The sequence below is a fragment of the Kwoniella shandongensis genome, chromosome 14, assembly GCF_008629635.2.
Source record: "Kwoniella shandongensis chromosome 14, complete sequence".
NCBI lineage: Eukaryota > Fungi > Basidiomycota > Tremellomycetes > Tremellales > Cryptococcaceae > Kwoniella > Kwoniella shandongensis.
This window is the reverse complement of record NC_089300.1, coordinates 67,005-90,718: the sequence shown is the minus strand read 5'-3', so window position 1 is coordinate 90,718 and position 23,714 is coordinate 67,005. Positions and strand designations below refer to the sequence as shown.

The window sequence follows — 23,714 nt, the reverse complement described above, 5'->3', positions numbered from 1 at the left end:
TCCTATCTCCTATCTCCAAATATATATATATCGCCTTGTAATGTCCATTCTTTCTATATCTTCTATACACGAATCGATCTCGACAGTGGCACGCTGTCAGAGGAGGTTCTAGTACACCTTCGCACCGAGGTCACGAGCGACATGGGCGGCGATTTGGTGATAGTCCTTGTCAGAGCGGTGGTAGAGCTAGTTTATTCAGGGGAGTGAATCAGCTACATGATCGCGCGACACAAGGAATGCCAGATGAGGAGAGCATAGGGGAGTTATTCGATCATGCCATGGATATAGGGGTGATGAGGTGAGGTTGATGAGGAGGGGATAGGTGGTGTGGAGGGAGTTGAGATGATGAAAGGGTTGAAAACCGCATACTCACACAGCTGACAGTGGCATTATCTACACGACGGACAAAGTCAGCACTTTCAACAACAACGCAATGATGCACGAAGAAGAGCTGGACACCGTGTTCTTGTTCGTTCTCGAAATAGCCACCAGTGCCAAACAATAAAGGAATGTAATCACTCACATCTTCGATCACTCCCGATATGGTCGGTGGCCATTACGAATCTCTCAACGTTGGTAGGTCGAGCGGTCTTTTCGTCATCTGGAAAAATTCGATCGCACATCTGGTTGAATCTGAACAGATAGGAGAGACAAGTCAGTATCGAAGTTGAAGCTAGAGCAGCCTCTTTCGAGAGCAGTGCAAGGACATGATTGTAGCAAGGAAGGTATGGAAGCCTTGCAAGAAGTATTGTGATTGTGCAAGATGTCAATGAGGCGACTTACTCGCCTGCGAAATCGTACTTGTCCACCCATTCATACACTCCCACCACGATAGGTTCGATATCCTTTCGAGCTTGGAGTGGAGCGGCGTACGATGTGAAAGGTGTAAGGAGGAGAAAACCAGCTATGAGGGTGAGGATGATCGAAGACAGAGGTGAAGATCGCATTGTGTCCTGTGCTGTAGTTGTAGAGCGAGTTGGATTGAGTTGAGTTGGTGAGTGGGATTTGAAGTGCTGAGCGCTTTATCAACTGATCTGTAGTATCAGAAAGCTCAACTGAGGGAAAGTATCGTTGTAAAAGGTTTCAACGTGTTCTTCGCACAGACCACCGTGGGGGTGTGTTGTATGTTGTGTATTGTGTGTATGTCGTTGATGGATGATCTGTATCTGTGCCAAGAATATCCCACGAAAAGCTTTCTTCTCACCGATACTCTCATGCAGGGGACATCGTATGCATCTTGAGGGAACTCGATTCTCACGATACCCCATACGAGTTACGAACCGCAGTATTACATCCGAGACCAAAGAAGGGTTCACTTTCTCTTCTATTCTATTCTGGTGACCTACCTGATTGAATCTCCCACACTACTTGCTCACCCTGTATGTATAGTACTGTAGCTCCCCGCAACATATACCGCGTCACCAACTAGCTGCGTAATAGACAAAAAGATCTCGAAATGCGATGCGAAGCGATGACATACATAGCATGGTTCTAGACGAGTAGTGGGAAATCCCTGAGACAGGATGGGATCTGAACTGCGAATTTTTGTCCATTCGAAAAGATACCGACATGTCACCTGGGCCCATCTCTTCTTAAGGACAGTAGTACAACGGGGAGGTTTCACCTACATCATGTCCTGTATACTAGGGTCCATGATTCGCTTTGGAAGGCGCAAGAGTAGTTGAGAGCCGCAACTTGAGTGATGAAGAAGAAGTGTTCGGGAATCGGATTCGGGTTATTAGATCAGGACTCAGGACGAAAAAACCTTTGTTACGTAGACCGACCGACCGACGTGGTCTGCGGCATCTTTCTGACAATCCCTTAATTCCTGATGTACAGAAACGTGGGACGTGGGAAGCGACTGTCCGCAAGACCAGATGATCAGGTGCGGCGAATTGATGCGTGAATGCAGCGTCGTTTGAGAGATTCGTAATAGGCGCACTGAACACAGCAGAGCGAGGGAGGGGTAGCCACCCTCTTCACCATTAGTGTGTTACAAAGTAGTATAGACCCGTTTCAGAGCGGGACCTTACGGTATATGCTTGGAGCCGCCAAGCATGTGTGTGAACTATCATGCATGAGAAAAGGTCAAGCATATCACATGGTGAACACGCGCTTCTATTCGAGATGATGTTTGAGACTATCCATTAATAGGCTGAAATGTAAGACAACCAGAGTCGGACTTAAAGTCGAGTAGACTAATCGTCTTGTAGCTGTATGATCATGCATCACGCAGAATCTAGACACACTATCTCGAGCAGGTCGATATGTCGCACATGACAAGAGAGAGTCCTGAGACCGGGAGGAAAGGAGCGTGGCCATAACAGACTCTCGCGTGCATGCGGAAGGTGGATTACGATCAGCTCTAATCCAACCAGCCGTACGGCCATGTTCACCAACGACTTGTCATATATCATAGCACGAGATCTACCTGGCTTGAGGCTGAGCTCGATAAATAGGGCTCTCCTTATAATCGGCTTTGCACACTCTACTTCGTGGTGATCAAGACAATCCGCAACTGGGACCTTCCAGTGTGGGTCGGCGAGTCGGCATAAAGATGGATGACCATATGGCCTGCAACGCCGACACTACAAATGCCGACAGACCTCATCGCCGATACCACTGAGAGCTGAACGACTGATCTTTTGTTGTTCAACTATCTGTATAGCCTGCGAAAGTAAGAAGGTGTGCAAAGTCATAGTATATATTACTGCATGTCAAGCTCACGTCTCGTTTAATTTCTGTTCTGTAATCAGATAGCAACAAGGACTGTATCACGTGGTACCATTCCGTAATTTGACCAAATAAATCACCTCATATCTCTCTCTTTCTCTCAACTTCGTCTTTCTCTCTCCTCCATCAAGTTCAGTGTATACATAAATCTTCTATCGTCACAATGTCGTCGTCCCCTCCATCTTCGCTCAATGGTGTGCTGTCTACTTTCAAGTGCGGACAATACACATATCCAATTTTCACTTCTGGCGATTTGAACGCGACTCGAGCTGTCATCTTCATTGGAGGGTTGACCAACGGTCTCGGAGGTGTGCCGTACAGTTATGCTCTGTCCGAGGCTCTGGGTAAAGCAGGGTGGAAATTGTGAGTCTCTTCCTGATGTCGAGCGTGGCCTCCTCTAAGACTAGCGACATGCGTGACAGGGATGTAATGGTGCTTAGAAGGTCCAAGCTGACTCTTGTACAACTACAGTGTACAGTTCCACTGGAGCTCGGCGTACGGAGGATATGGGACTGGAAGTCTGGATAGGGACAGGGATGAAATGGCCCAGCTTGTCAAACATCTACGAGCCAACGGCATGTCCTCCCGTCCTTTCTTTCTTTACACTCAGTGTAGCGGCATGTAAACCCCACTGGGCTGTGGTGGTACCGGCGATCTTTCATCAAATTGACACACCTCCCGCTGTAGGCCTTTCCACCATAATCATCATGGGTCACTCCACCGGCTCCCAGAATGTCATACATTATCTCTCTTCCTCCACTCACGCCTCCGATCCCGAAACCCAAGTTCAAGGCGGGATTATGCAAGCTCCCGTATCCGATCGTGAATTCATGCCTTTGATAGGGATGACGGACCATATCAACGCGGTGCCACTTGCCGAAAGGATGATATCAGAGGGGAGAGGGGATGAGTTGATGCCGAAGGATTTTAGAGAGAAAGCTGGATTTGGACAAGGGGAATTGGCGATAAATGCGTATAGGCTGCGGAGCTTGGTTGGTGTTGGGTGAGTCAATTGTGACGTTTGCGTTTCATCATTGCTTCAAGGAACGACGCTGTCTCTGCTTCAACCTATTACCCTTTACTTCCGATGCTACATCTCGTTCTTTCTTTGGCCTGTCTTGTTGCCCGAAGGATGATCACAAGCTAACCCATGACTCATCTTGCAGTGGTGACGACGACTACTTCTCCTCTGATATCCCTCTCGATCCCACACCACCATTCAAGCACTCCCTTTCCGACTCCTTCGGCGTCTTGTCCGCTCCTGCTCTCGCTCTCTACTCAGAGAAGGACGCACCGTACCAAGTTGCCAAGCCTGAAGATCTGTTACCTCGATGGGCAGAGGCGGCCAAGGGGAAGCTGGAGTGGAGGATACTGAAGGGTGCTTCGCATGAGGTCCCGGAGCCAGAGGCGCAGGTGATCGTATGTGAGGAGGTGGTCGGATGGTTAAAGAGGTTTGAGTAGATACACAGACGCAAGCGTGAGATGCACGTAGTCATCACAACAACGGTAGTGTCGACCTGCAGATCGAAATGACTATACCAGGTATCAAGGTGAATCAACACACATGTCGATGAGCGTATCCCAGACAAGGAACGGTCAAGCCGCTGAGTCATAAAGGCGTAATTATCAGAGAAAGATCTATGTGCGCTTTCGCCCCCTCCCCTCACCCCTCCAGCTGTCCACCAATGCTATAACCACCAATGAACGAGGCTCAAGACCCAGACCTTTGGTTCTCAGGGCTTCAAAAGACCACGTGTTATTCGTACTTTGCACTTTGTAGGGCTGGTGCGCTGGTGCGCACAAACACCGAAAAATCCAGCAAAATTAAGGTTTTCCGATCGTCCAGGTCCAGGCACGATACGATACTTTTCGTCCGGCGGATGTCCGGGAAAGGGAAAAAAGTAATACCATCTGGTACTGGTAGTACCACTGGGTGGTTGATTCGGATCAACAAACTCGCTCGATTGGATTTTGCCATCTCCGACGTGTCTTGTATTGTGTTGTATTGTATTGTCACCACTCTCCCACTCTGCTGCGATTCGGTTAGAGGATGAATCAGAAATCGTTCTTTTCGTTGTATGTGGATCCGTAGGTATAGCTATAATCTTGCAATTGACGAACAACACTGTAATCGGTAATCGTTAGCAAGCATTCAACCTCTGTCAGGCAACACGACTTTAGGATATGATTCCATAGCGTTCAATCCGGATTGAAGAAATCGAGGACACTACTAGGACAACGAGCCATACGTTTTTATCGATCGACAACCCAAGCAAGATCAGCAAGACCTCGCTCACAGGGCAGCTTTCTTTTCATCCATTAACATCTCCGGTTCCCCGCCCCCACTCGACTCGATAATATCTTTCGCACGACACGAGAGACACTCCCTCATCCCAGTGCAACGATGACGCCAATCGACTCCGCCTACGCGGACCAACTCGAATCGATCGGACATGAGATGTTCACCCCTAACCAAGGCCTGGCTTTTGGTCCTTATATCCTTGGATTTGGAGTGGACGCGTTCACGTATGGATTATTGGTGATTCAGTTCTTGCATTGGTTTCAAGTCAGTTCCGCGACGGATAGGAGGGCAATCAAAGCTTTGGTCGTGAGTACCCACCCCCTCTTCTTCTAACTCGACATGGGTTGCAGTACAACTTCAGCCATCGAAGTTTGGACAATGCTGATCGATACTCCCCCTCCCCCCCGCCCCTCCTCCGCGCCCCCTATAGTGGTACATCCTCCTCACTAGCACTGCCTATTCCATCCTCAGCACTGTGTACATGTTTGAACTTTTCGTTTATGGATATTCGGTCTATCGCAATTTTTACGATTTCAACTGGATCACCACGTTCTTCATAGGAGTTTGTCTTATGCAGACTCCAGTATCGGTGAGTCGGATCATCTCTTCTCTTAGCGTGTACCGGATCGTTTCGTCGGGTTGAAGGAATCAGTTTGTTGTCTTCCCATTACATCAGGGCTGACCTTGATCCAAATTCGAATAGGGCTTCTTCGCCTTCCGAGCGTACTACTTGTTAGGCAAATCTAGGCTATTCGCAATCATCACCAGTACTCTCCTGTACGTCTACGTCGGCCGACTAACACGAGGCGAGCGCTGACTTGCTCGGGAACAATCGTAGTACTATCTCATTCGCAACGTGTATCGCTGTCAAGGTCGTTGCGCCAAAGGTAACGGTCAGCGTAGGCGCCGATAGTTATCCGGTGAGTGAGACGACGTCGGCGCTCGGCTGAATCGCTGAATCCCTCAAGTTCGGAAGCTGATGACATATCTCTTTGTAGGCCACATTTATACTCTTGGTCGTATGGGTATGTACCTCTCGGTTATGATAGGACATAACCAAGCCCTACTTCACTTACTGATTCGCTGACCGATTTGATCGATCGATTAGTTGGCCACAATCATGATAACAGACGTCATTGTGACACTATCAATCACCTATGCTCTGCTCAGGACCCGACTCGGTTTCAGAGGTTTCGAAAGGACAGATAATCTGATTAGGAAGATTGTCATGTGAGTGAGAGTCGTGGTGTCTGTAGCTGCTTGGCGATATATACTGATTTGGGGTTGGACAGGATATCGATTGAAGCTCAATTGATTCCAACCGTCTTGTGAGTTTCCGTTCCGTCCCGCTGCGCTGCTCTGCCCTACCATGACGACCTCACATACTTACACCTTGTCCCCCACAGCACCGCTGGGTTCTTGATTACATTCGCAGCTGCACCCAATGGAAACCTGCCTGCATTCTTCATGTCAGTGATAAGCCGCGCGGTGGCTCGGGTCTTACTTCCAAAAGCTGATAGGGTTTCGTTTGCAGATGCACTCCGAAGATCTACGCATTGGCATTGATGTCAGTCCTCAACGCACGACAGTTCCTTCAGAAGGATCTGGGTCCCAGACCTCATCCTCAGAGACCGGTACGTCGCGATTTCGACTACGAGGTATTGCGGCTGACGCGGAACTGTGATGTAGATGTACATACCCAGAATATCGTCTTATAAGAGCAATAATCCTCAGAACCAAGCTGCTCAGAATGCAGCTGGAGTCGGGGCCGGACAAACTCAGACTGAGATCCATGTGCAAACGGAGACAATACAAGAGGTACGTGATCCGCCATACCTTACTTCTCGGAACAGGCGGAGTGGAAGACGCATACGGTGTCCGTCCAGATGAGAGGAAGGATGAACCTGCCAGCTGACCGTGTCCACATATTCGTAGACGTACCAACTGAAATCGGAACCTGCCAAGCGGTCGATCAATCGAGATCCACCACTCATGACTCCTCCGACAGCCGGATTAGATAATCCCCATTTCGAGTTCTCATCCGATACCGATACAGCGACTGATCAAGTGGATCATGATCAATCTATCACTTATGTAGATGGGGAGGATGATGTGCATGCGCATATGAAAGAGATGGCTTCGTTGCCTAAGATAGGGGAGATGAGAGAACTGGGTGTCGAGGTGAAATAGATCGGTCGGTTCGGTGAGTTGTTATGTCGACTACGGGCGAGATTCACCGAGGGACTGAGGCTGATATCGTTCGAAACAGGGTTCGGATGACCGTTCTGCCCGACGGATGTGTACTGTAGCATGTAATACTAAATTGTCGATGGATCATGTATCGGATAACAGCGCAATCAAGCGAATGTATCATCCATTCTTCCTCGAGCGAATTAGTCTCCATCACTATTCCGAGCACCCTTATCTTCGTCTTGTTCCATCGTATCCACAAACTCATCGATTCTTGCAAGAGATCAGCTTGTCAACTCTCCGAAATCTATTGCACACTCTGTCGTACTCACCTCTCCAGGACAGCGCGCTCAAACATCCTCCTCGCCTTTCCATCTTTGACGTACTTGCCCCAATCTTGTGCTTTCCTCCACCATCCTATTTCATCATCGTCGTTATCATCGTCATCTTCTTCTTCTTCGTGGTTGTCTCCTGTATTGCTGTGTGAATTGTATTTCAGATTCGATTTCGGACCTGGATATCGGAATTTGAGACGTCTAAATCGAATGATGACGATATGTTCTTGACTCTGCGTAGGTGGAACGAGGATGGAAGGACTATCGGGAGGCTGAGTAACGTCGGCGCGGGATGGAGAGAGGGAGGTAGTGATTGTATGGGTTGATGATTTGGTTTTGTATGTCGATGAAGGAAGTTCGAAGATAGAGCCTGAGTTACAGATCAGTCCAGGAGTACAAGACATAAGAGTGGTCGAAGCGAAGGAGGAGGGGACCAACACTGGAGGAGGGGACAAGGAAGAACGAGGTAAATGAGGTTCGAGGGCCGAGGGGAAGAGCGCTGCTCATATCCAAAGATACCTGGAAAGAGCGACCTTCTCATATCTTTGATCCTCTCATCACCTGCCTCATACTCCAAAAGCACAATGACTAATCCCAGAGAGGCATGTTTATCGTCAAGTGCGTAAAATGTGGTAGGTTCAGGACCATCTGTGGAGTCTTGGTCGTCTCTATGTTCATTATCGTTGTCGTCGCCATCGAAGTTGGCAGGAGTTAGGGAGATGTAGTTGAGCGGTGAAAATGAGTGTCCGGGGTAATAGTACAGATCTGTAAAGGGATGTTTTGTCGGAGTAGAAGGGGTTCCTTTTGGCATGGCGCATCGATATTACAGATAGAAGCAGAATAGAGGGATGTGATTGAAGAGGAATGATATGTTATTTGAAGTGGATGTGTGTGCCTTGACGATCTGTGCGTCTGTGGTTCGTGCTTTCATCTCGTCATTTTGTCCTCTGCACCCTTACGCCATGTTATACCCTCCGGTGAGACGACAGCATCAAGTTGGAAATCCGTATCGGTAGTCGGGACCTTCTCTCCAGGCGAGAGGACCTGCGGTGACAGGGCGACGGCAACTACATTCATTCGCATCATCAGCAAGATTTCAGGTCTCGGGAAGAGAGATGGTCCGTGCGCACCTAGTAATGGGGATGGTCGATTGGAAGTGTATGATAGGAGGAAGCGATCGTAGTAAGCTTTCCCTCGTCCGAGCTGCGACACAATAATCCATTTAGCAATCATCTGGGGTAGGGAGGGAGGTTTAGTTTGCTCACCCTATTACATTCTTCGTCGAAGGCGACCCCGGGAATGAGTATAAGATCCAATGGAGGGGATTTCGAGTTCAAAGCTATCACCAAGTAAAATAAGCCCACCGACCGAGATTCGATCATCAGGAGAACACCTACCGTCTTCCCTTTTCGAGTCGTCGACAGCTACATCTCTCCTGTATTCCCCTGGATCTACGATCCCCCATTTGTCCAACGGACATTTCTCAAGATCCGCTTGCGAATAGAGTCGTAGCATTTTCATATCCACTTCGACTTTGGGAGTCGCAGCGGCAGGAGCGGTAGGATTGTGAGATTCCGTCGAAGATGTCGGTGCGGGGAAGGGAAGGTAAGGGGTATACAGCGATGTACCTGTACCAAGGTCGTAAGTGATATTGCGGTGTGAGCGAAAGGGATCGACGCAACGTACCTCGTTTCAGAAGATGGGTGACTATCCCGTCCGTTCTCAATTCACCATGTGCCATGGACAAATAACATCCTACAGATTTTGCTTGTTTGAAGAATGGTTGATCCAGCAATAAGCGGAATACTGCTTGGGCTGTGCGTTCGCTACATCAGCTATCTGCGCCTTTCGGGACGGGGTGAATAATCAAACTCACACTGTCGTTCGACGTCCTGATCTGATATACCACGTAATGTCTTGAGCATCGATTTTCTCAGCGACGACTTCAATGCGAATGTAGCTGCCATCTTGGCGTCTTCCTCTCTCATGTCGCTATAGCTAAAAGCCAAGGTGATAGGAATCGTGTTAGTCGACTATTTCATGTATCGCAATCAACAGCGGAAGACGACGGGGGATCTCACTCGCTTCGTTCCGTTGTAACAGGCATTTTCGGTGTTCGGTGTAATCTAAACGGTATGCTTAATTAAGTTTCACTACAACCACACTAGTCGATTTACGAGAGAGATCGGGAGATGGGACAACCACTTCTTGGCGCATTTCCAACTTTTTTTTTTTCGGTCTGAATTGAATTCGACAACGCGATCTCCCATCTCACATAGACCGATACACGATATACGCACCATGACTGTCCCTCCACTACCCAGGACTCTGATTCTGGACTACTATGATTCTTGTGGGTATCCTCTTCTGTGACTGCTGCCGATCTTCGGTGCTAAACTGTGCAACGGCGACGTAGATACCAATAATCTCCTCACGCTTTTTACGCAATTATACTCTGATGCAGAAGTGTTGGACAAGGTCGTTGTCGTGAAAGCGGACAAGTACACTTGGTGAGTTGAATCTCAAGTAGAATCTCCTCTGCTGATTCGACAACATTGTAGGACCGATTTTAAGAAGCTGGTCTTGCCTCATATCGATTGTGTGATTCTTTCTCCAGGACCCGGTCGACCGGACAATCCGACTGTGAGTCACTGTGCGGGCTCTTCCTGATCGAGTGCCAACTGATCTCGTATCACTCGTAAAGGACATCGGATTCGCACTTGATCTACTGCGTTTGCATGCCTTGCCCATCCTCGGAGTGTGCTTAGGTCATCAAGCGATCGGAGTTGCGTTTGGTGGTAAGGTATGTCGCCTCTCTCTAAAACGTGGAAGGCTGAACAACAAGCTGAAAGTCATCACGATTTTCTCAGATCATCAACACACCGCAAATCACACATGGTCATGTCGTTCCTATTGCGCCCGTGCGGCCTACAAAAAAACTGTTTTCGTCTTCTGCATGGTTAGATTCTCCAGCGGGCAAGGAGGAGCAGTTCGACGTTGTGGTATACAACAGTTTAACAGTCGATCCAAAAAGTAAGTGTCCTTTGATCGTGACTCGTGAAACGACTAGCGGCTCATATATGGTCTTCTCTCAGGCTTGCCTGACGATCTCGAGGTCACCGCTTGGTCAGTCGCTGCTACGGACAGACCGAGCACAATTCAAGGTCTCAGACATCGATCTCACCCCATATGGGGTGTGCAATATCACCCGGAGGTACGTGTTCTCCTGTCTCACCAATGCTATGATGCTCATGAGCTTTGTTTCTGTAGTCGATCTCATCTACTCGCGGGCCCGCACTACTCCAAGCCTTCCTGAACGAAGTCCACCTCTATCACAAACGACCAACGACATTCTCATCTCTCAAGCCAGAAATCATTAGCTCGTGCGCGTATCGTGTTGCTTCACGAGCAGCTAAACTCCCTCGAAGTAGGAGAGTATCTCTGAGCGGTCTTCCCACTCCGCCAATCACGCCTTCAGGATCTCGTGCGGCAACTCCTTCTGGTACTCGGGCGGTATCGGCGAAACCTTCACACATGGCTGAGAAGAAGTATGGAGTTGTTGGAAAGGGGCTAAGAACGCAAGACGTGTTCGAGAGACTCGTCCTCAGTCCGACGAGGAAGGGAAAAGAGAAAGCGATTGGAGAGGTATGGTTGGACGGACAAACAGTGAGTTGAGGCATGCATCTAAACCTGGTTACCCTAATAATACTGATTCGGATCAGCCAACACGACCCACCACTACCTCTCTCGCCTCCCCTTCTTTCCTTGTTACCTACTCTCTCGCTACACGCACTGTTACTCTTCATCGACCGTCAAATGAGCCAATCACACTACCCTTGTCAGACAAAACCACTTTCTGGGACTGGTTCTCCGCGGGCAACCAGATCCTCACAGCTCGTTTGGGCACTCGCTCATCGAGAACCAATGGTTGGCGAGGAGGATGGGTCGGATGGTTCGGATACGAGATGAAAGAGGAGAGTCTGCAAGGATACACGCGGAGAAATAAGAACGGTACTCAAGCAGACGAGGTGGATGCTGCGTGGGCTTGGTCAGACAAACTGTTGGAAAGGACATCGGACGGGGAGTGGATCGCTCGAGGTGTGTTGCGTCACGAAGCAGGTGGTGGCGAAGAGACGGCGAGTGAAGGAGAATCGGAAATGTTGAACTGGCTTAGAAAGCAAGGGATTGAGTTTGGACTCGAACCCGCAGACTGGCAAGAGTACCTTGATGAGATTCAGCCGATCTTGATGGGATCTGCGGATCGCGCTACAACACAACCGGCATCTTCATTCCCAACTTTCCGTCCCTCCGCCACAGGGGAAGACTACCGAACGCGAATCGATGCTTGTCGCGAGGCCATTCGACAGGGAGAAAGTTACGAGCTCACTCTCACCACTCGCTTCGATGCCTCTGCCCCCAATCTCGATCCATACTCCCTGTATCTTCGACTTCGATCTTTCAACCCGGCGTATTACTCGACCTATATCAACTTCCCCTGTTTATCAACGCCCAGAGGTCAGGGTATGAGCGTGCTCTCGTCATCACCAGAGAGGTTTCTGCGTATTGATGGAGATAGACGAGTTGAGATGATGCCTATCAAAGGGACAAGAGCGAGAGTGAAGCCTGGGCAATGTGTATGTGTGGGAGGCAGAGGATGTGACGGGAATGATGTGGGGAGTGAACAGTGCTTGCAAGAAGCGAAGGAGGAAGACGCTAGAAGGGGAGAGGAACTGAGAAACGATCATAAGGAACGAGCCGAGAACCTTATGGTGAGTTTGTCTCTCATCAATCTCTTCTCCATATTCACCTTGCTTCATAATTGGGTGATGCTGACAACAATTCACAAAACAGATCGTAGATCTCATCCGATCAGATTTGTTATCATGTTGCATACCCTCGACGGTGACTGTACCGAAACTCATCGCGCTAGAATCATATGGTGTACACAACCTCGTGACGACGGTTCAGGGAACATTGGCAGAGAACGTCGGTTCTGTGGAAGCCGTGAGGCGATGTTTCCCTCCAGGTATGTGCGGTGTCAATCTGGGCCACGTGCATCTGCTGACGTATACGTAAATCTGTAGGTTCAATGACTGGTGCACCCAAACTACGATCCGTGCAATTGCTAGATGACTTCGAGAAACAGCAAAGAAGGGGTATCTATTCTGGTAAGTCTTTAATGGAACACCTCAACTCGTTCAGCTTGAGATCTGACCATTCTATGATCAGGTGCACTCGGTTACTTTTCAGTGGACGGGGTGACAGATCTGAGCGTTGTGATTCGTACTATCACAGTGGAGGGCGACAGTGAGTATAACAACAAATGTCATCTAAAATACGTAGGCTGACAAGGGTCACAGATCTGAGCATTGGAGCAGGCGGAGCTATCACTTGGTTATCGGATAGAGATGGCGAATGGGACGAGGTTTTGACAAAGGTCAAGTCTGTCGTCGGGGTCTTGGAGGGAGTAGAGTAGTTGCATTTCTGTCAATCGTGTACACACCTCTCCATCTCTATGCATTTTGCAACAATTTTTCTGGGTCTTCATATGCCGGCGCGTTACTATCGTTCCATACTTGCTTTCAACAGTACATCGCATGTTATCGGGATAGTCCGGTCCGGTGGCATTGCATCTCTATGCCTATGCCAAGACAAGATGCAGCATGCAGCTTGAGTTGTCAAAGAGCTTACAGCTCGATGATTTCTCAACAAGCCTCTTAATCTGATCCGGTCGGGTTTAGCTACGCATGCGAACTTTGATCGGATAAGATAAAGTTTAGACGGATGTTCCGTACCTTTTTTTCTGATCCGGTTAACTCATGTTGATCCCATCCGCAGTTCAATACTGGCTACAAAGTGGAGAAGACAGACGAATTTGCTCCTTGCACGACCTACTTTGACTGATCCAAGAAGGCTGGGCAGGAAGTACAGTGACCAGCTAGCAGGATGAGCGGGGCGGTGCACAAGCCTAAATAGGTAACTTTGTATGAAAGCTACTCGCTGGCTGCAGTTTTCCGCTTGGCTTGATCTTTCGGTTTTCGGTCTCGGTCGGATTCGGATCAACACATCATGTGACTGACTGACTGACAGACACAAGCTCTCCAAGCCTCTGTAGCGTAGACAATTAGGCTCTAACACCTCCGTCGAGATATACAAGACGAATATGGTCAACTGACTAACTAATGGGGATGGCAAGGAGAAAGTCCTGTTTGCCCCAAATGGGTACCTGTCTGGACTGGCAAGAGGAAAGCGCTTATACTCATTGTCCACAGGAAAGAGAAAGAAGACGCCTCTCGCTACAATTTTCATGTTGATTCACAAGGACCTCGTTGATCTCGTGATCTCTATTTTCACCCTGTCAGACAAACCTCTGCCCTTTTATGGTGCCTAACCATGCATAGTTGTATGTCTTCCGTTTGACACCCTCCCGATGGGGAACAGAAACGGGGTGTCCGAACGAACGAACATGGTTAGACCCAAAGTCAGAGTTTGACTCGCTAACATTTTGCGACGGCCAACGAAAGCGACGCCTTGTTTCTCTTCACTGTGTTTTCTCCTCTTCTGTCTTGTCTTGTCCTACTTTGCGTTCGGTATTAGTAGGCTGTGCACCTCTCCTTCTCTATATGTAAGCTGGAAACAGGGCTATCAGAAGAGGATCGTGCCCCAGCTGGAGATCGACACGACCTTGGGAAGGGGAAGAGGGTAACATGACGTCAAAGGGTCGACAACGAAAGTACCTCTTTTGTGTCGGTCGTGGTCGTGCTGGTACGAGGAACGAAATGATGCACTGCATCGCCTCGACTGTTTAGTCTCAGTCAGTCAGTATGTCAGCTGGCATGTTCGTACCGGCTAAGCCAATTGGGCAACTGGATGATGTCGAAGACCCGAGCAGCTGCTGGTCGTGTATCGTATAAAGGACGGCAGTCCGAAGCTCGCTTTTTGGAACTCTTCTTCACTCATTTCGTACATTCACAACACACACACACACAAGATGCTCACCACCACCACACTTATCCCACTTCTTTCCTTCCTCGCACTAGCCTCCGCTTCCCCGTTGGCACTGACCAAACGATACTCTGGCGTCAAGATCCAATCGTATCGAGACCATAAATGTCTTTCACCAATCTCTGATTCTACGAGTGATGGTACGCTTGTCACTACGGTCGATTGTGCCAATGCCAAGACTTGGGATATCAACCCTGGGTCGGGGAGCGTGATCCTCCATGGAGTAGGATTGGCTCTCGACGCGGGGACCGGGGCCGATAACAATGAGATTGTCAAGGTATGTAGGGGGGTCATTGTTGACCATCCTCCATGCTATGTTTGTACTGTATGGTGTGCTGATTAGGCTTTGGGTGACTGTTTGTAGCTCTGGACTTCGTACCCGACTCTGTTCCAACAAACGTGAGTGATCTCCCCCCAAACACCACACCATGAGACCGTGCTGACATACCATCATCGCGCAGCTGGTACTTGACAGGTGATAACCGTATCGCCATTACTGGCGGTAACCAGTGTCTCGATGAAGGAGACAACGGTCCCCAGACATACCAGTGTACTACCGGTAACACCAACCAGAGTAAGTATGACCGCGTATCCCGACCAACCCTTCCTTCATTCAGGACGTCCATCCTGAGCCCCAGCTCTGTGGGGATGTACGCATAGTGGAAGCCTTGCGCTGACTCATCGCTGCACTCTTCGCAGTCTGGAACATCATCGAAGGAGGTGGTTCTGGCCCTGTTCCAAGTGCTAGTGTCTCCCCGAGCGCAAGTGCAAGTGCCTCTCAGAGCAGCGCAGCACCTTCAAGCACCGGCGTTCCCCCTGGTACAGTCTTCAAGGACCCAGGCTACGGCTCGAGACGAATCCACCGTGAGTCGAGATTTTGCGTATACCAGGAATGCGGTTGCTGATAGAAGCGTGATGGGTACTGTAGCTGTTGGACGTAATGATCTTTGTGTGACTGTCTCTTCTGGGTCGCCTGCCACCGGACAGCAGGTCAACGTGTAAGTCAAGCGATGCTCACGTCAGAATGTCCCTCTGTCGACAGAGCTGACATCGCCATTGGTGCTCTCACTATAGGGCATATTGCGTCGCCAACGACTCTCCCTACGCCAAAGCTCAACTTTGGAACATCACTCAAGGACAGAATGATCAAGGTATCGCCCTCAGTCCCGCCACTAGCTCCAGTCTCTGTCTCGATGTAGGCTACAACCCCGGTTCCGGATCCCGACTCTTCGTCGAAGATTGCTCCAGGGGCTCTTTACAGCACTGGGACTATCTAGGCGACAAGGTCATCCTTCACGGTAGAGGTGAGTGATACATACACACACACGCACACCGTCCGATATCACTCGGCGCAGAATTGATACTGATACATGTATGTTGTTGTGTAGACCTCTGTCTCGACTTGCAGAAGGATTCGAAACCTGTTCGTTCGCAGCCTATCGACATCATCGCAAGTCTTCAAGTGTGGCAGTGTTTCCCGGACAACACTCAACAAATCTTCACCCTTCTCGACATCTAGTCGAATGAAAGACACGTTGCAGAGGACGTCACTGCGATAATTGAATGGTCGTGGGCGCGGGTGAGCGTGTGTTCAGGTGAAGGCAGGTTGAGTGAGGCGAAAGTAAGAGAAAAGAAGTCAGAAGTAACAAACAATGGACAATGGACAATTGCAATCGCGTGACTGATACGGACAATGGATCGAGATTGCCTTAGCAAAGATCTTATAGTACAATACAGATACAATATAAATCAACATACTCGTAGCTGTATCAAATATGAAGAAACTAGTCTCAGAGCGCTATAGTCACTGTCTTTCTCCAGTAGTGTTATCGCTGATTGTCTGAACTCTCTGGGACGATTGACAATTGTGACTCTGATAATAAGTCTTTACTCGTTGGCGGTTCCTGAGTCATTGAGTTTTGCGCTTTGGTGAGACTACTATACGCATTCCAATATCATCTCATCTTACGGTCTACGATGCGTCCCTCATACTCTCCTTTTCCAAACACCCAACTTCTCTCCTCCCTGCGCCCCTACTGTCCGTTTCATGCTACTCGGCACATCCTCCGCCCACACCAATTCCCACTGTTCATCTAATAGCTCATGATACACTTCCTCTGTCAATGGCCAAGGTGGACCCGTGGGTTGAGAGTGAGGGGGGAGAGGGTACATGAGTGTGATGAGGGTTGTGGATGATGCAGATTTGGACAGATTGGCGAGTTGTTTGGACCAAGCGGGTCTGAGATCGGGTGGTAGAGCACATAGGAAACTATCGGACAAACAGATCAGATCAGTTCAGACACAAAGGGGAAATGGCAGTCGCCAGAGAGGGGCAAGCCAAACAAGATAGTATAGTATGGGACAGGCCGTCATGATAAACAGCACCACTCACGTGTAGTCAAAGATCAGGTCAAACTTGTCCTTTGGATCATACTCGAAGAAGTCGGCGACGACGATGTCCGATTTCCCCTTCGTAGGAGGTTGTGATTCCAGCCATCTGCGACGGGAAGATCCAATTCATCAGCGAGCTGTTTCATCCGTTGAAAGACCGAAGCAATGTTTGAAAGTGATCCTAACTTTTTGGCGAGTTCTACACCCGTCGGAGCTAGATCGATGCCCGTAGCGTCCAAACCCCATTGAGCGAAGAGATTGACATCATACCCCTGCAAGCATTTCATACATCAGCCACGACCATAGCCTCATGTCGATATGGGCATTTATGGAGCTTGAAAGAGATGTCGAACATACCGTCCCACAACCTGGTACCAACGCTCGACCTGTCCTAGGCACTCCAAGCTCATCTGATCGGGCTGAGGCAAGAAACTGGGTCAAGAATGGATGAGAGGAAGACTGGTCCCATCCTGTTCGGCCTTGCTGCCTAAATAGGGAGGGAAAATGTGATTAGCACAGGCTTTCGAGCTGCTCTCACAATGAGCGACAGCTTGACGTTCGAGACCACCTGAGTTGTACGGTGTTCGACCTCGCCAGGAAGAAACACATACTTACCATCGCTCTTCCCATATGTTGGTCGCTGGAGACAGACAACGAATACCATCAGCATCGAGTTCAAATCTACCGCCTGCAATACGACTCACTTCCGTCACTTCCCTTTGATGTGCTCATGATCGGTTCGTACTATCAAGCAGCTTGTTATAGCTTGAATTTTACACAAATATGACTGCATTCAACCTACGAATCGAGTTAGCTGTATAACCTGAGATTGCCGAGATTTCAGGGATCCTGTGTCCAAGTGGAGGTTGTCCATCCCATCAAGAACAACAAGAACATTATTATTATTATTGGCGAATAAGAGGCGTCCCGTAGAATGTCAAAAATAGCGTCGTAAGAACAAAAGGAGATACGGCAACGGCGGCTTGCGGATCTCAATACATCTATAAAAGACGTTATGAGAAACAATAAGCAAAACGAAAACGATTGGATTGCCTTGAAAGGTCGCTTTCGTCTTCTTCTCCCAGTTCACTTCCTACAGTACGACGAGTAAGAATTCTTTGCGTAGAATCAAAAACATACACATACAGAATCATGTCGACCATCACTGGAGTTTGTAATTGTAGGAACATATCAGTGACCATACCTACTCCCAAAGAGAGTATGTTATGTCGTGAGTGAGGCCTTGAACCCGTTGTTCCTCTTCTTCTCCATCATGCATCAAAACCCCTTCCCAGCCAGGTAGAGCTTTTGTCGATCGGCTGTAATCTTAAGATCGCTGCTATACATACCAACGTCCTTATAGAGTGCCAAAGCTGATAAACTGGTGTTTCTGACGTATCTTAGATTGCGAGAGCTGTCGAAAGTCTTGCGGGTCAACGTGAGTGCTCCAGAGTCAAACCGTTGCTACATCCACGTCTTCTTACTCACGCAACCACTTCCTTCAAACAACAGATACTCCGCCAATCTGATCATCGGTCCTTCCCAGCTCCAAGTAAGCGGGCAACCAGCACAATTCAAGGCGATTGGAACTTCGGGTCAGAACGTCACTAGAAACTTTTGCTCGAACTGTGGATCGTAAGTCATCTTGACGAAGCGCACGAGAGCGAATGGGGATTAGGGAGAGGAGAAGACAGCTGAGAGGACTGTATGAAAGTACGATCCGAGGGGTCATGATGTCAGATGCCGAGGAGGAACTGGGGGCAAGCTCGAGGTAGGGGATGAGGAGCGGGACTATGAATCTGGCCAAGACAAGCTGACCAGCTTTTTCCTCTGCGACACAACTTGTTCGATATCACACAGCCCTATCTTCACCACCATTGATGTGGATCCAAGCCAGGTCTTTGTCAAAGCTGGTAAGTCGATTTGATGCTCAAACACAACCTGTCGCTTCACATAAAGTCGCGCGACAGCGTGGTCCATCCCTTCAAGGAACTACAGCAGGTGAACCGATGCTGATACACATGAAATGTCACTAGGTCTCTTCCCTCCTGGTCAAGTGCCCAAACCGACCATTCATCTGTTCGTTAAGAACATGGAAGATTGGGAGGTCGCCGAGGAGGATACTACCAAATTGGAAACTCAGTGAACCCTGTAATAGGTGTTGACATAAGAATGATATAAAACATGAAACACATATCTGAGGGTCGTGTAGTACATACGATGTACAGTGACCTCCTCACTTGACCCTTACCCAAGCGGAAGCAGACATTCCACACTCTCCTCACTATCTCCTATCGATCTTTCCCATCCTCGCGCCCACTTGGCCTCATACTCACATCCCGTCTTCACTCGGTTCCACACTCTCTCCATCCATGTTATCATCGCCGCCCTCATCTTCGTCATGATCCAACACCTCTGGCTGAGCTCCATCCTCTTCCTCATCTTCTTCCTTGACCTCCGGGTCAGTCTCCTCCAGCATGTCCATCATCTTGTCCCTTACATCTTCGACCTCAGGGTCAATATCCCATGTCAGGAAAAGTCTTGCGAGCTGTTCTGCTGCTTGCATATTTCGTTTCTGTTCTTCCGTCATCGTGGAATCGAACAGCTTCGATACCTGATATCTCGATACACATTCGCTGCAGCAATCCAAAGGATCCGAGTCAGCGCTCATCCTTAATTGTGAGGAAAGACCGGAGATCGAGAACTGACGTAACGTATTTCGCACGTTCTACGATGGCCTTTGGTATTCCATGTCGTAGTGCACAATCTGCTGCATAAGACGTTCCACTCGTTCGCGGACCCAGTCTGACAGCGAAGCATGCAACAATTTAGCATATCACCATGACAACAGGACGACCACGGAAGACCCCTCACTTGTATAAATACTGAATGTCGTTCGTGCCCGCGACCTTGATAGTCTCCATCTGACAGAAGTTGATCCAGAGCTGGTCTGAGAGAAACTGCCTTGCGAAGAGTTCACTAGAATGGCCGGATGGTCAGCTATGGAGATGCTCCGCGTCGTTCCAAAGGTTTCACCCGAACACTCACTGGAAATGCGTCAGTATGACTGTCCGAGGACATGGGCCATTCTTTTCGAGCAAATGCTCAATCACACCTGCCAGAAGACCGGCACCATCCGTCGAGGTTGTACCTTCGCGAGGACTACTTAGCACGCATATCTTAGCTGGTATCACCAAGACACCTACCTTTGCCAAACTCGTCTAGGATGATCAGAGAACGATGAGTCGCACCTCGTAATGCTTGGGACACTTGTCCAAGATCAATCATGAATGCTGAACCATGCTGCGATCACCTTATTGTGAGCACTACGTGCATTTTGAGCAGATTCGTGTACTCACCCTCGATGACGATTCGCGTGTCTGCAGGCGGGTGAAGACTGGAACTCGTCAGTTCTTTGCCAACATGGGCGTACTTACTCTTGTCGCAGATCCCGATGACGGCTCCCTCTGCAGGAACAAAGCTTCCGATTTGCGCCATGAACGCAATAAGAGCGACCTGCAAGGTGTGTCAGCGGTTAGAACGATCTTTGCACAAGTGCCAAGCGGTCCAGCATGATCACGCTTACCTGTTTCCCATATGCTGACTTCCCAGATCCATTCGCGCCAGTGATCACCATCATACTGTTGAATTCCCCTTCTAATCCGGCTTCCAAACCTGTGTCATTGGCGATGTAATGGGCTGTATTCGTCTCATATAGTAGATGTCGCCCATTCTTGATTATCAAAACAGGTTCTTCCACCATAGTGGGACGGACGAGTGAGTATGTCCTGACAGCCGTTGCGAGCGCAATAAGACTGATGATTAGCAAATGTGAGAAGTAGCGAGCTTACCAGTCGAGCTCGGCGATCACGTCGATAGTGAGGAGAAGATCGAGCTCAACTGCCTGCAGCCATGTGATGAGGGATTCGACGATCTGTATCTGTCGTTCTATGTATAGCAGGTGAGTTCATTAGTCTCGCGACCAGCCACACGGGGCTGCGTTCCTCACCAACGATCATGATATGGAGATCGCCGTAGTGTTCGTCAAGGTTCGTCATCTCTTTCGTCTTGTAATAGAACTTGTCGCCGGTACGAAACTAGGCATACCAAAGCACTCGACCAGCTTTACTATGCATGAGTTGGCATAGATAAGACGTGCAAACACACCTTGGGTTCCCATCCTGGTATACTTGGAGGTCCTTCCGAATCTGCTTGTACGACAGCCAAGTAGCCAAGCTGTGGGAAGTAGACGACGTTGACTCTTCTTGAGATGCCCAAGGGGATTTGAGTGCATATGATACGTGCAACGTGATCCTGCTGACAGTCAGCACAATGACATGAAACGCTTGATTGATCGACTAACCAGGATAGCCTCAAGCCCAGCGTATTCCTCTCGCCAAGCGTCAAGCTCTGCGTCAACTCCAGGTCTTATAGTGACTCGATTCTCGATCTTGGACTGATCCCAGTCGATCTATAACCCGGTCAACACATTCCCAGGATAGTGACGAGGAACACCTACATTCGCGTTCATCTCTTGGGTAAATGCCAACAGATCATCGTGAAAGACGCGGTACACCTGGCATGTCAGCGAAAGCATTCCGCCTACTAGAACTCACGTTCTCCACTATAGGTACCCGCTTCTGAATTTGCAGATCGCGAACTAGATGATTTTTGATCTCCCAGGCAGCGGCCAATCCCTGTGAACGAAACGTCGGCCTTTACTTGATTGCGACTGACTACGATGACATTGACTCACATCGACCAAGCACTTCCATTCCTGGTAACCTCCGTTACCATTCCGAATCTTGGTGCATCTAGCCGGGACATTCCTGATCATTTTCATCGATCGTCGGATGCTATCGACAATGTGACTGTTTTCTGAAGCAGCGAGCAACTCAACAGCATCGTGACGGGCTGTGATTTCGTCGATGTCTACGAGGGGTCGCAGATGCCAGGAGTGGAGAAGCTTTCTGCCGAGGGGCGTGACCGCAGTATTGAGCAAACCTGTAAGTGTAAACTATCCGGTCAAACTGGGTTCACCTTGTGGCGCTGTCAAAAAGGGCACAATTTCACTAACCAAAGATTGACAGTGCTGTTTTTGGTCTGCTGTTGTGCATGAAAGCGTGTGCTTCGGTGTCAAAGATGGCCAGGGAGCTATTGTCGTCGAATTAGTCGAGTTTATCACTCAGCGAGATGACCCACGTCAAGGCGTCCTGATTGATCTGCATTCGATGGTCTCTGACAATCGTTCATGAGCATTGTTCGCAACTTGATGAGATGGGACTTCCACCGTTGAAAGAAACACTCACAGCTCCATGCTTTCCAGCGCTGTAAGTGCCAGAACCGGTCGCCACTGCATTCCAGTCGCACCTTCCGCTGGAGTTGACTTCTTAACCTGGTCGACCAATATACCCGCAGCAATGATCTGCATTATCAATCAATAACGAATATCAGCACACTACACGCCAACAAACGCGTTTTCAGCTCCACGATGTTATCAACTTACCGCTAATGGAGCGACCACATTCACCCAACATCCCAACTTCACGAGACTCAATCTCACTCTCCCCATTCCCGCATCATGATCTTTCACTTCCTCTTCATATCCACTCGAACGGTCTAGCTCGTCACTCTCGGAAGATACGACAGGATGTTTTGCCACTGATCGGTCTGGTAGTTTGATCGATGCGAGATTGAGATAGGCGGACTGTACAGTGCATGCTTTGACGGGGAGCACGAGGATCTCGCAGGAGGGGTTGTCGGTCCCTACAGTGCGAAAGGCTCATGTCAGATCTACTATGTTGAATGTGGTAGCTTGATCCACTCACGATAGATCTGTGCCTTCTTATATAGTGAGTCTAGAGTCTTACTACTCAGAACAATGAGTTGTGGCTGAACCTGCTCGATAACTTTTATCACAAACGCGATCAGCAACGCAACTGACCACGAGACATTCCAATAACCAGTGACCATGTACGATTGATACACTCACTTAGACAGGCCGTGTCCCAGCCAAAAGTATCCTTTGTGTCTTCCAGAACCTGGATCTTCCTCTCTTCAGGATCGTACCAAGCTGCTGCGAGGTTACCGCTCGAGGGTGCGTGGAATGAGAGCACCTGTTGCATGAAGCACGACAGTGAATGAAAGGTCAGCATGTATACGAAGCAAAGCAGGACTTTGGCAACTTTGATGCAGCATGAACCAGGGCTAGTCTGTAAGTGGCAACAGCGGGAGAGGTGATAGAGCGTCGCTAAGACTCACCCTCTTCTCTTTGATGATTTCCTCTTCTTCTTCGTCTGTCTCTCCGTCCTCCACGGCTCTATCATCACGACCTGTTCTCGCTCTCGCTCCACCACCACTTTCACTTTCCTCCTTCACTTCTTGTATCCTTGCCAGCCTTCCTCGTCCCTTCAACCCCTTGGTCCCTTCGAATAACGGCGTAGGTACATTCTTCCCGCTAGACGTCTTGAAATTCTTCCCTGATTTACCATAGTCACTGCTATAGCTCCCTCTGTCACCGTGATCAGACGAGGTGGAACTCCTTCTACCACTACCATATCCACCACCTCCGCCTCTTCCACGACTTCGACGGGATGGAGGAGGGAGTGTAGACCATTCCGAAGAGTCGGAAAAGGAGGCGGGTGAAGGAGCAGGAGGTCGTTTGAACATGTTCTTGACGTGTTATAGAAATCCAATTAAGAAGAAGAGAAAGGAAATAAGTGAGATAAAGAGTGATGAGAGAGACCAGAAACGGGGTG

General features: G+C 49.0%; 10 protein-coding genes across 10 annotated transcripts; 5 read left to right on the top strand and 5 right to left on the bottom strand.

Annotated features, from left to right (window-relative positions):
* Positions 1–108: 108 nt before the first annotated feature.
* On the bottom strand, positions 109–947 carry CI109_107119 (uncharacterized protein; the record flags this gene model as incomplete). The annotated part of the gene is made up of 4 exons (XM_032003576.1): positions 109–186; positions 374–393; positions 524–633; positions 784–947. The coding sequence occupies 4 exons, from the start codon at positions 945–947 to the stop codon at positions 109–111; spliced, it is 372 nt and encodes a 123-aa protein (XP_031861989.1).
* Positions 948–2,896: 1,949 nt separating this feature from the next.
* On the top strand, positions 2,897–4,194 carry CI109_107118 (uncharacterized protein; the record flags this gene model as incomplete). The annotated part of the gene is made up of 4 exons (XM_065967966.1): positions 2,897–3,096; positions 3,205–3,308; positions 3,421–3,736; positions 3,900–4,194. The coding sequence occupies 4 exons, from the start codon at positions 2,897–2,899 to the stop codon at positions 4,192–4,194; spliced, it is 915 nt and encodes a 304-aa protein (XP_065824038.1).
* Positions 4,195–5,137: 943 nt separating this feature from the next.
* CI109_107117 (uncharacterized protein) lies at positions 5,138–7,225 on the top strand (the record flags this gene model as incomplete). Its single annotated transcript, XM_032003574.1, has 11 exons — positions 5,138–5,341; positions 5,466–5,624; positions 5,739–5,812; positions 5,874–5,955; positions 6,034–6,060; positions 6,144–6,265; positions 6,328–6,363; positions 6,442–6,504; positions 6,570–6,669; positions 6,725–6,853; positions 6,971–7,225. 11 exons carry the CDS (start codon positions 5,138–5,140, stop codon positions 7,223–7,225), a joined length of 1,251 nt encoding a protein of 416 aa, XP_031861987.1.
* Positions 7,226–7,428: 203 nt separating this feature from the next.
* On the bottom strand, positions 7,429–8,371 carry CI109_107116 (uncharacterized protein; the record flags this gene model as incomplete). The annotated part of the gene is made up of 3 exons (XM_032003573.1): positions 7,429–7,498; positions 7,558–7,930; positions 7,999–8,371. The coding sequence occupies 3 exons, from the start codon at positions 8,369–8,371 to the stop codon at positions 7,429–7,431; spliced, it is 816 nt and encodes a 271-aa protein (XP_031861986.1).
* A 116-nt stretch (positions 8,372–8,487) lies between these two features.
* On the bottom strand, positions 8,488–9,527 carry CI109_107115 (5-formyltetrahydrofolate cyclo-ligase; the record flags this gene model as incomplete). The annotated part of the gene is made up of 6 exons (XM_032003572.1): positions 8,488–8,627; positions 8,691–8,763; positions 8,826–8,899; positions 8,958–9,188; positions 9,247–9,375; positions 9,437–9,527. The coding sequence occupies 6 exons, from the start codon at positions 9,525–9,527 to the stop codon at positions 8,488–8,490; spliced, it is 738 nt and encodes a 245-aa protein (XP_031861985.1).
* Positions 9,528–9,861: 334 nt separating this feature from the next.
* CI109_107114 (uncharacterized protein) lies at positions 9,862–13,036 on the top strand (the record flags this gene model as incomplete). The annotated part of the gene is made up of 13 exons (XM_065967965.1): positions 9,862–9,913; positions 9,977–10,070; positions 10,122–10,203; positions 10,265–10,363; positions 10,431–10,593; positions 10,656–10,774; positions 10,831–11,226; positions 11,283–12,192; positions 12,259–12,329; positions 12,412–12,586; positions 12,645–12,728; positions 12,790–12,867; positions 12,921–13,036. The coding sequence occupies 13 exons, from the start codon at positions 9,862–9,864 to the stop codon at positions 13,034–13,036; spliced, it is 2,439 nt and encodes an 812-aa protein (XP_065824037.1).
* A 1,515-nt stretch (positions 13,037–14,551) lies between these two features.
* CI109_107113 (uncharacterized protein) lies at positions 14,552–16,084 on the top strand (the record flags this gene model as incomplete). The annotated part of the gene is made up of 7 exons (XM_032003570.1): positions 14,552–14,842; positions 14,930–14,964; positions 15,027–15,139; positions 15,265–15,429; positions 15,494–15,563; positions 15,640–15,869; positions 15,954–16,084. 7 exons carry the CDS (start codon positions 14,552–14,554, stop codon positions 16,082–16,084), a joined length of 1,035 nt encoding a protein of 344 aa, XP_031861983.1.
* A 467-nt stretch (positions 16,085–16,551) lies between these two features.
* CI109_107112 (uncharacterized protein) lies at positions 16,552–17,688 on the bottom strand (the record flags this gene model as incomplete). The annotated part of the gene is made up of 6 exons (XM_032003569.1): positions 16,552–16,834; positions 16,958–17,062; positions 17,143–17,228; positions 17,314–17,443; positions 17,572–17,596; positions 17,661–17,688. The coding sequence occupies 6 exons, from the start codon at positions 17,686–17,688 to the stop codon at positions 16,552–16,554; spliced, it is 657 nt and encodes a 218-aa protein (XP_031861982.1).
* Positions 17,689–18,108: 420 nt separating this feature from the next.
* Positions 18,109–19,102, top strand: CI109_107111 (uncharacterized protein; the record flags this gene model as incomplete). Its single annotated transcript, XM_065967964.1, has 5 exons — positions 18,109–18,187; positions 18,361–18,394; positions 18,469–18,591; positions 18,817–18,869; positions 18,993–19,102. The coding sequence occupies 5 exons, from the start codon at positions 18,109–18,111 to the stop codon at positions 19,100–19,102; spliced, it is 399 nt and encodes a 132-aa protein (XP_065824036.1).
* Positions 19,103–19,288: 186 nt separating this feature from the next.
* On the bottom strand, positions 19,289–23,625 carry CI109_107110 (uncharacterized protein; the record flags this gene model as incomplete). The annotated part of the gene is made up of 22 exons (XM_065967963.1): positions 19,289–19,592; positions 19,666–19,761; positions 19,831–19,935; positions 20,005–20,107; positions 20,163–20,259; positions 20,316–20,336; positions 20,380–20,472; positions 20,543–20,744; positions 20,808–20,904; positions 20,966–21,053; positions 21,124–21,270; positions 21,320–21,427; positions 21,476–21,532; positions 21,591–21,653; positions 21,713–21,960; positions 22,034–22,110; positions 22,159–22,194; positions 22,266–22,381; positions 22,463–22,722; positions 22,785–22,865; positions 22,949–23,072; positions 23,218–23,625. 22 exons carry the CDS (start codon positions 23,623–23,625, stop codon positions 19,289–19,291), a joined length of 2,931 nt encoding a protein of 976 aa, XP_065824035.1.
* Between the last annotated feature and the right edge of the window lie 89 nt (positions 23,626–23,714).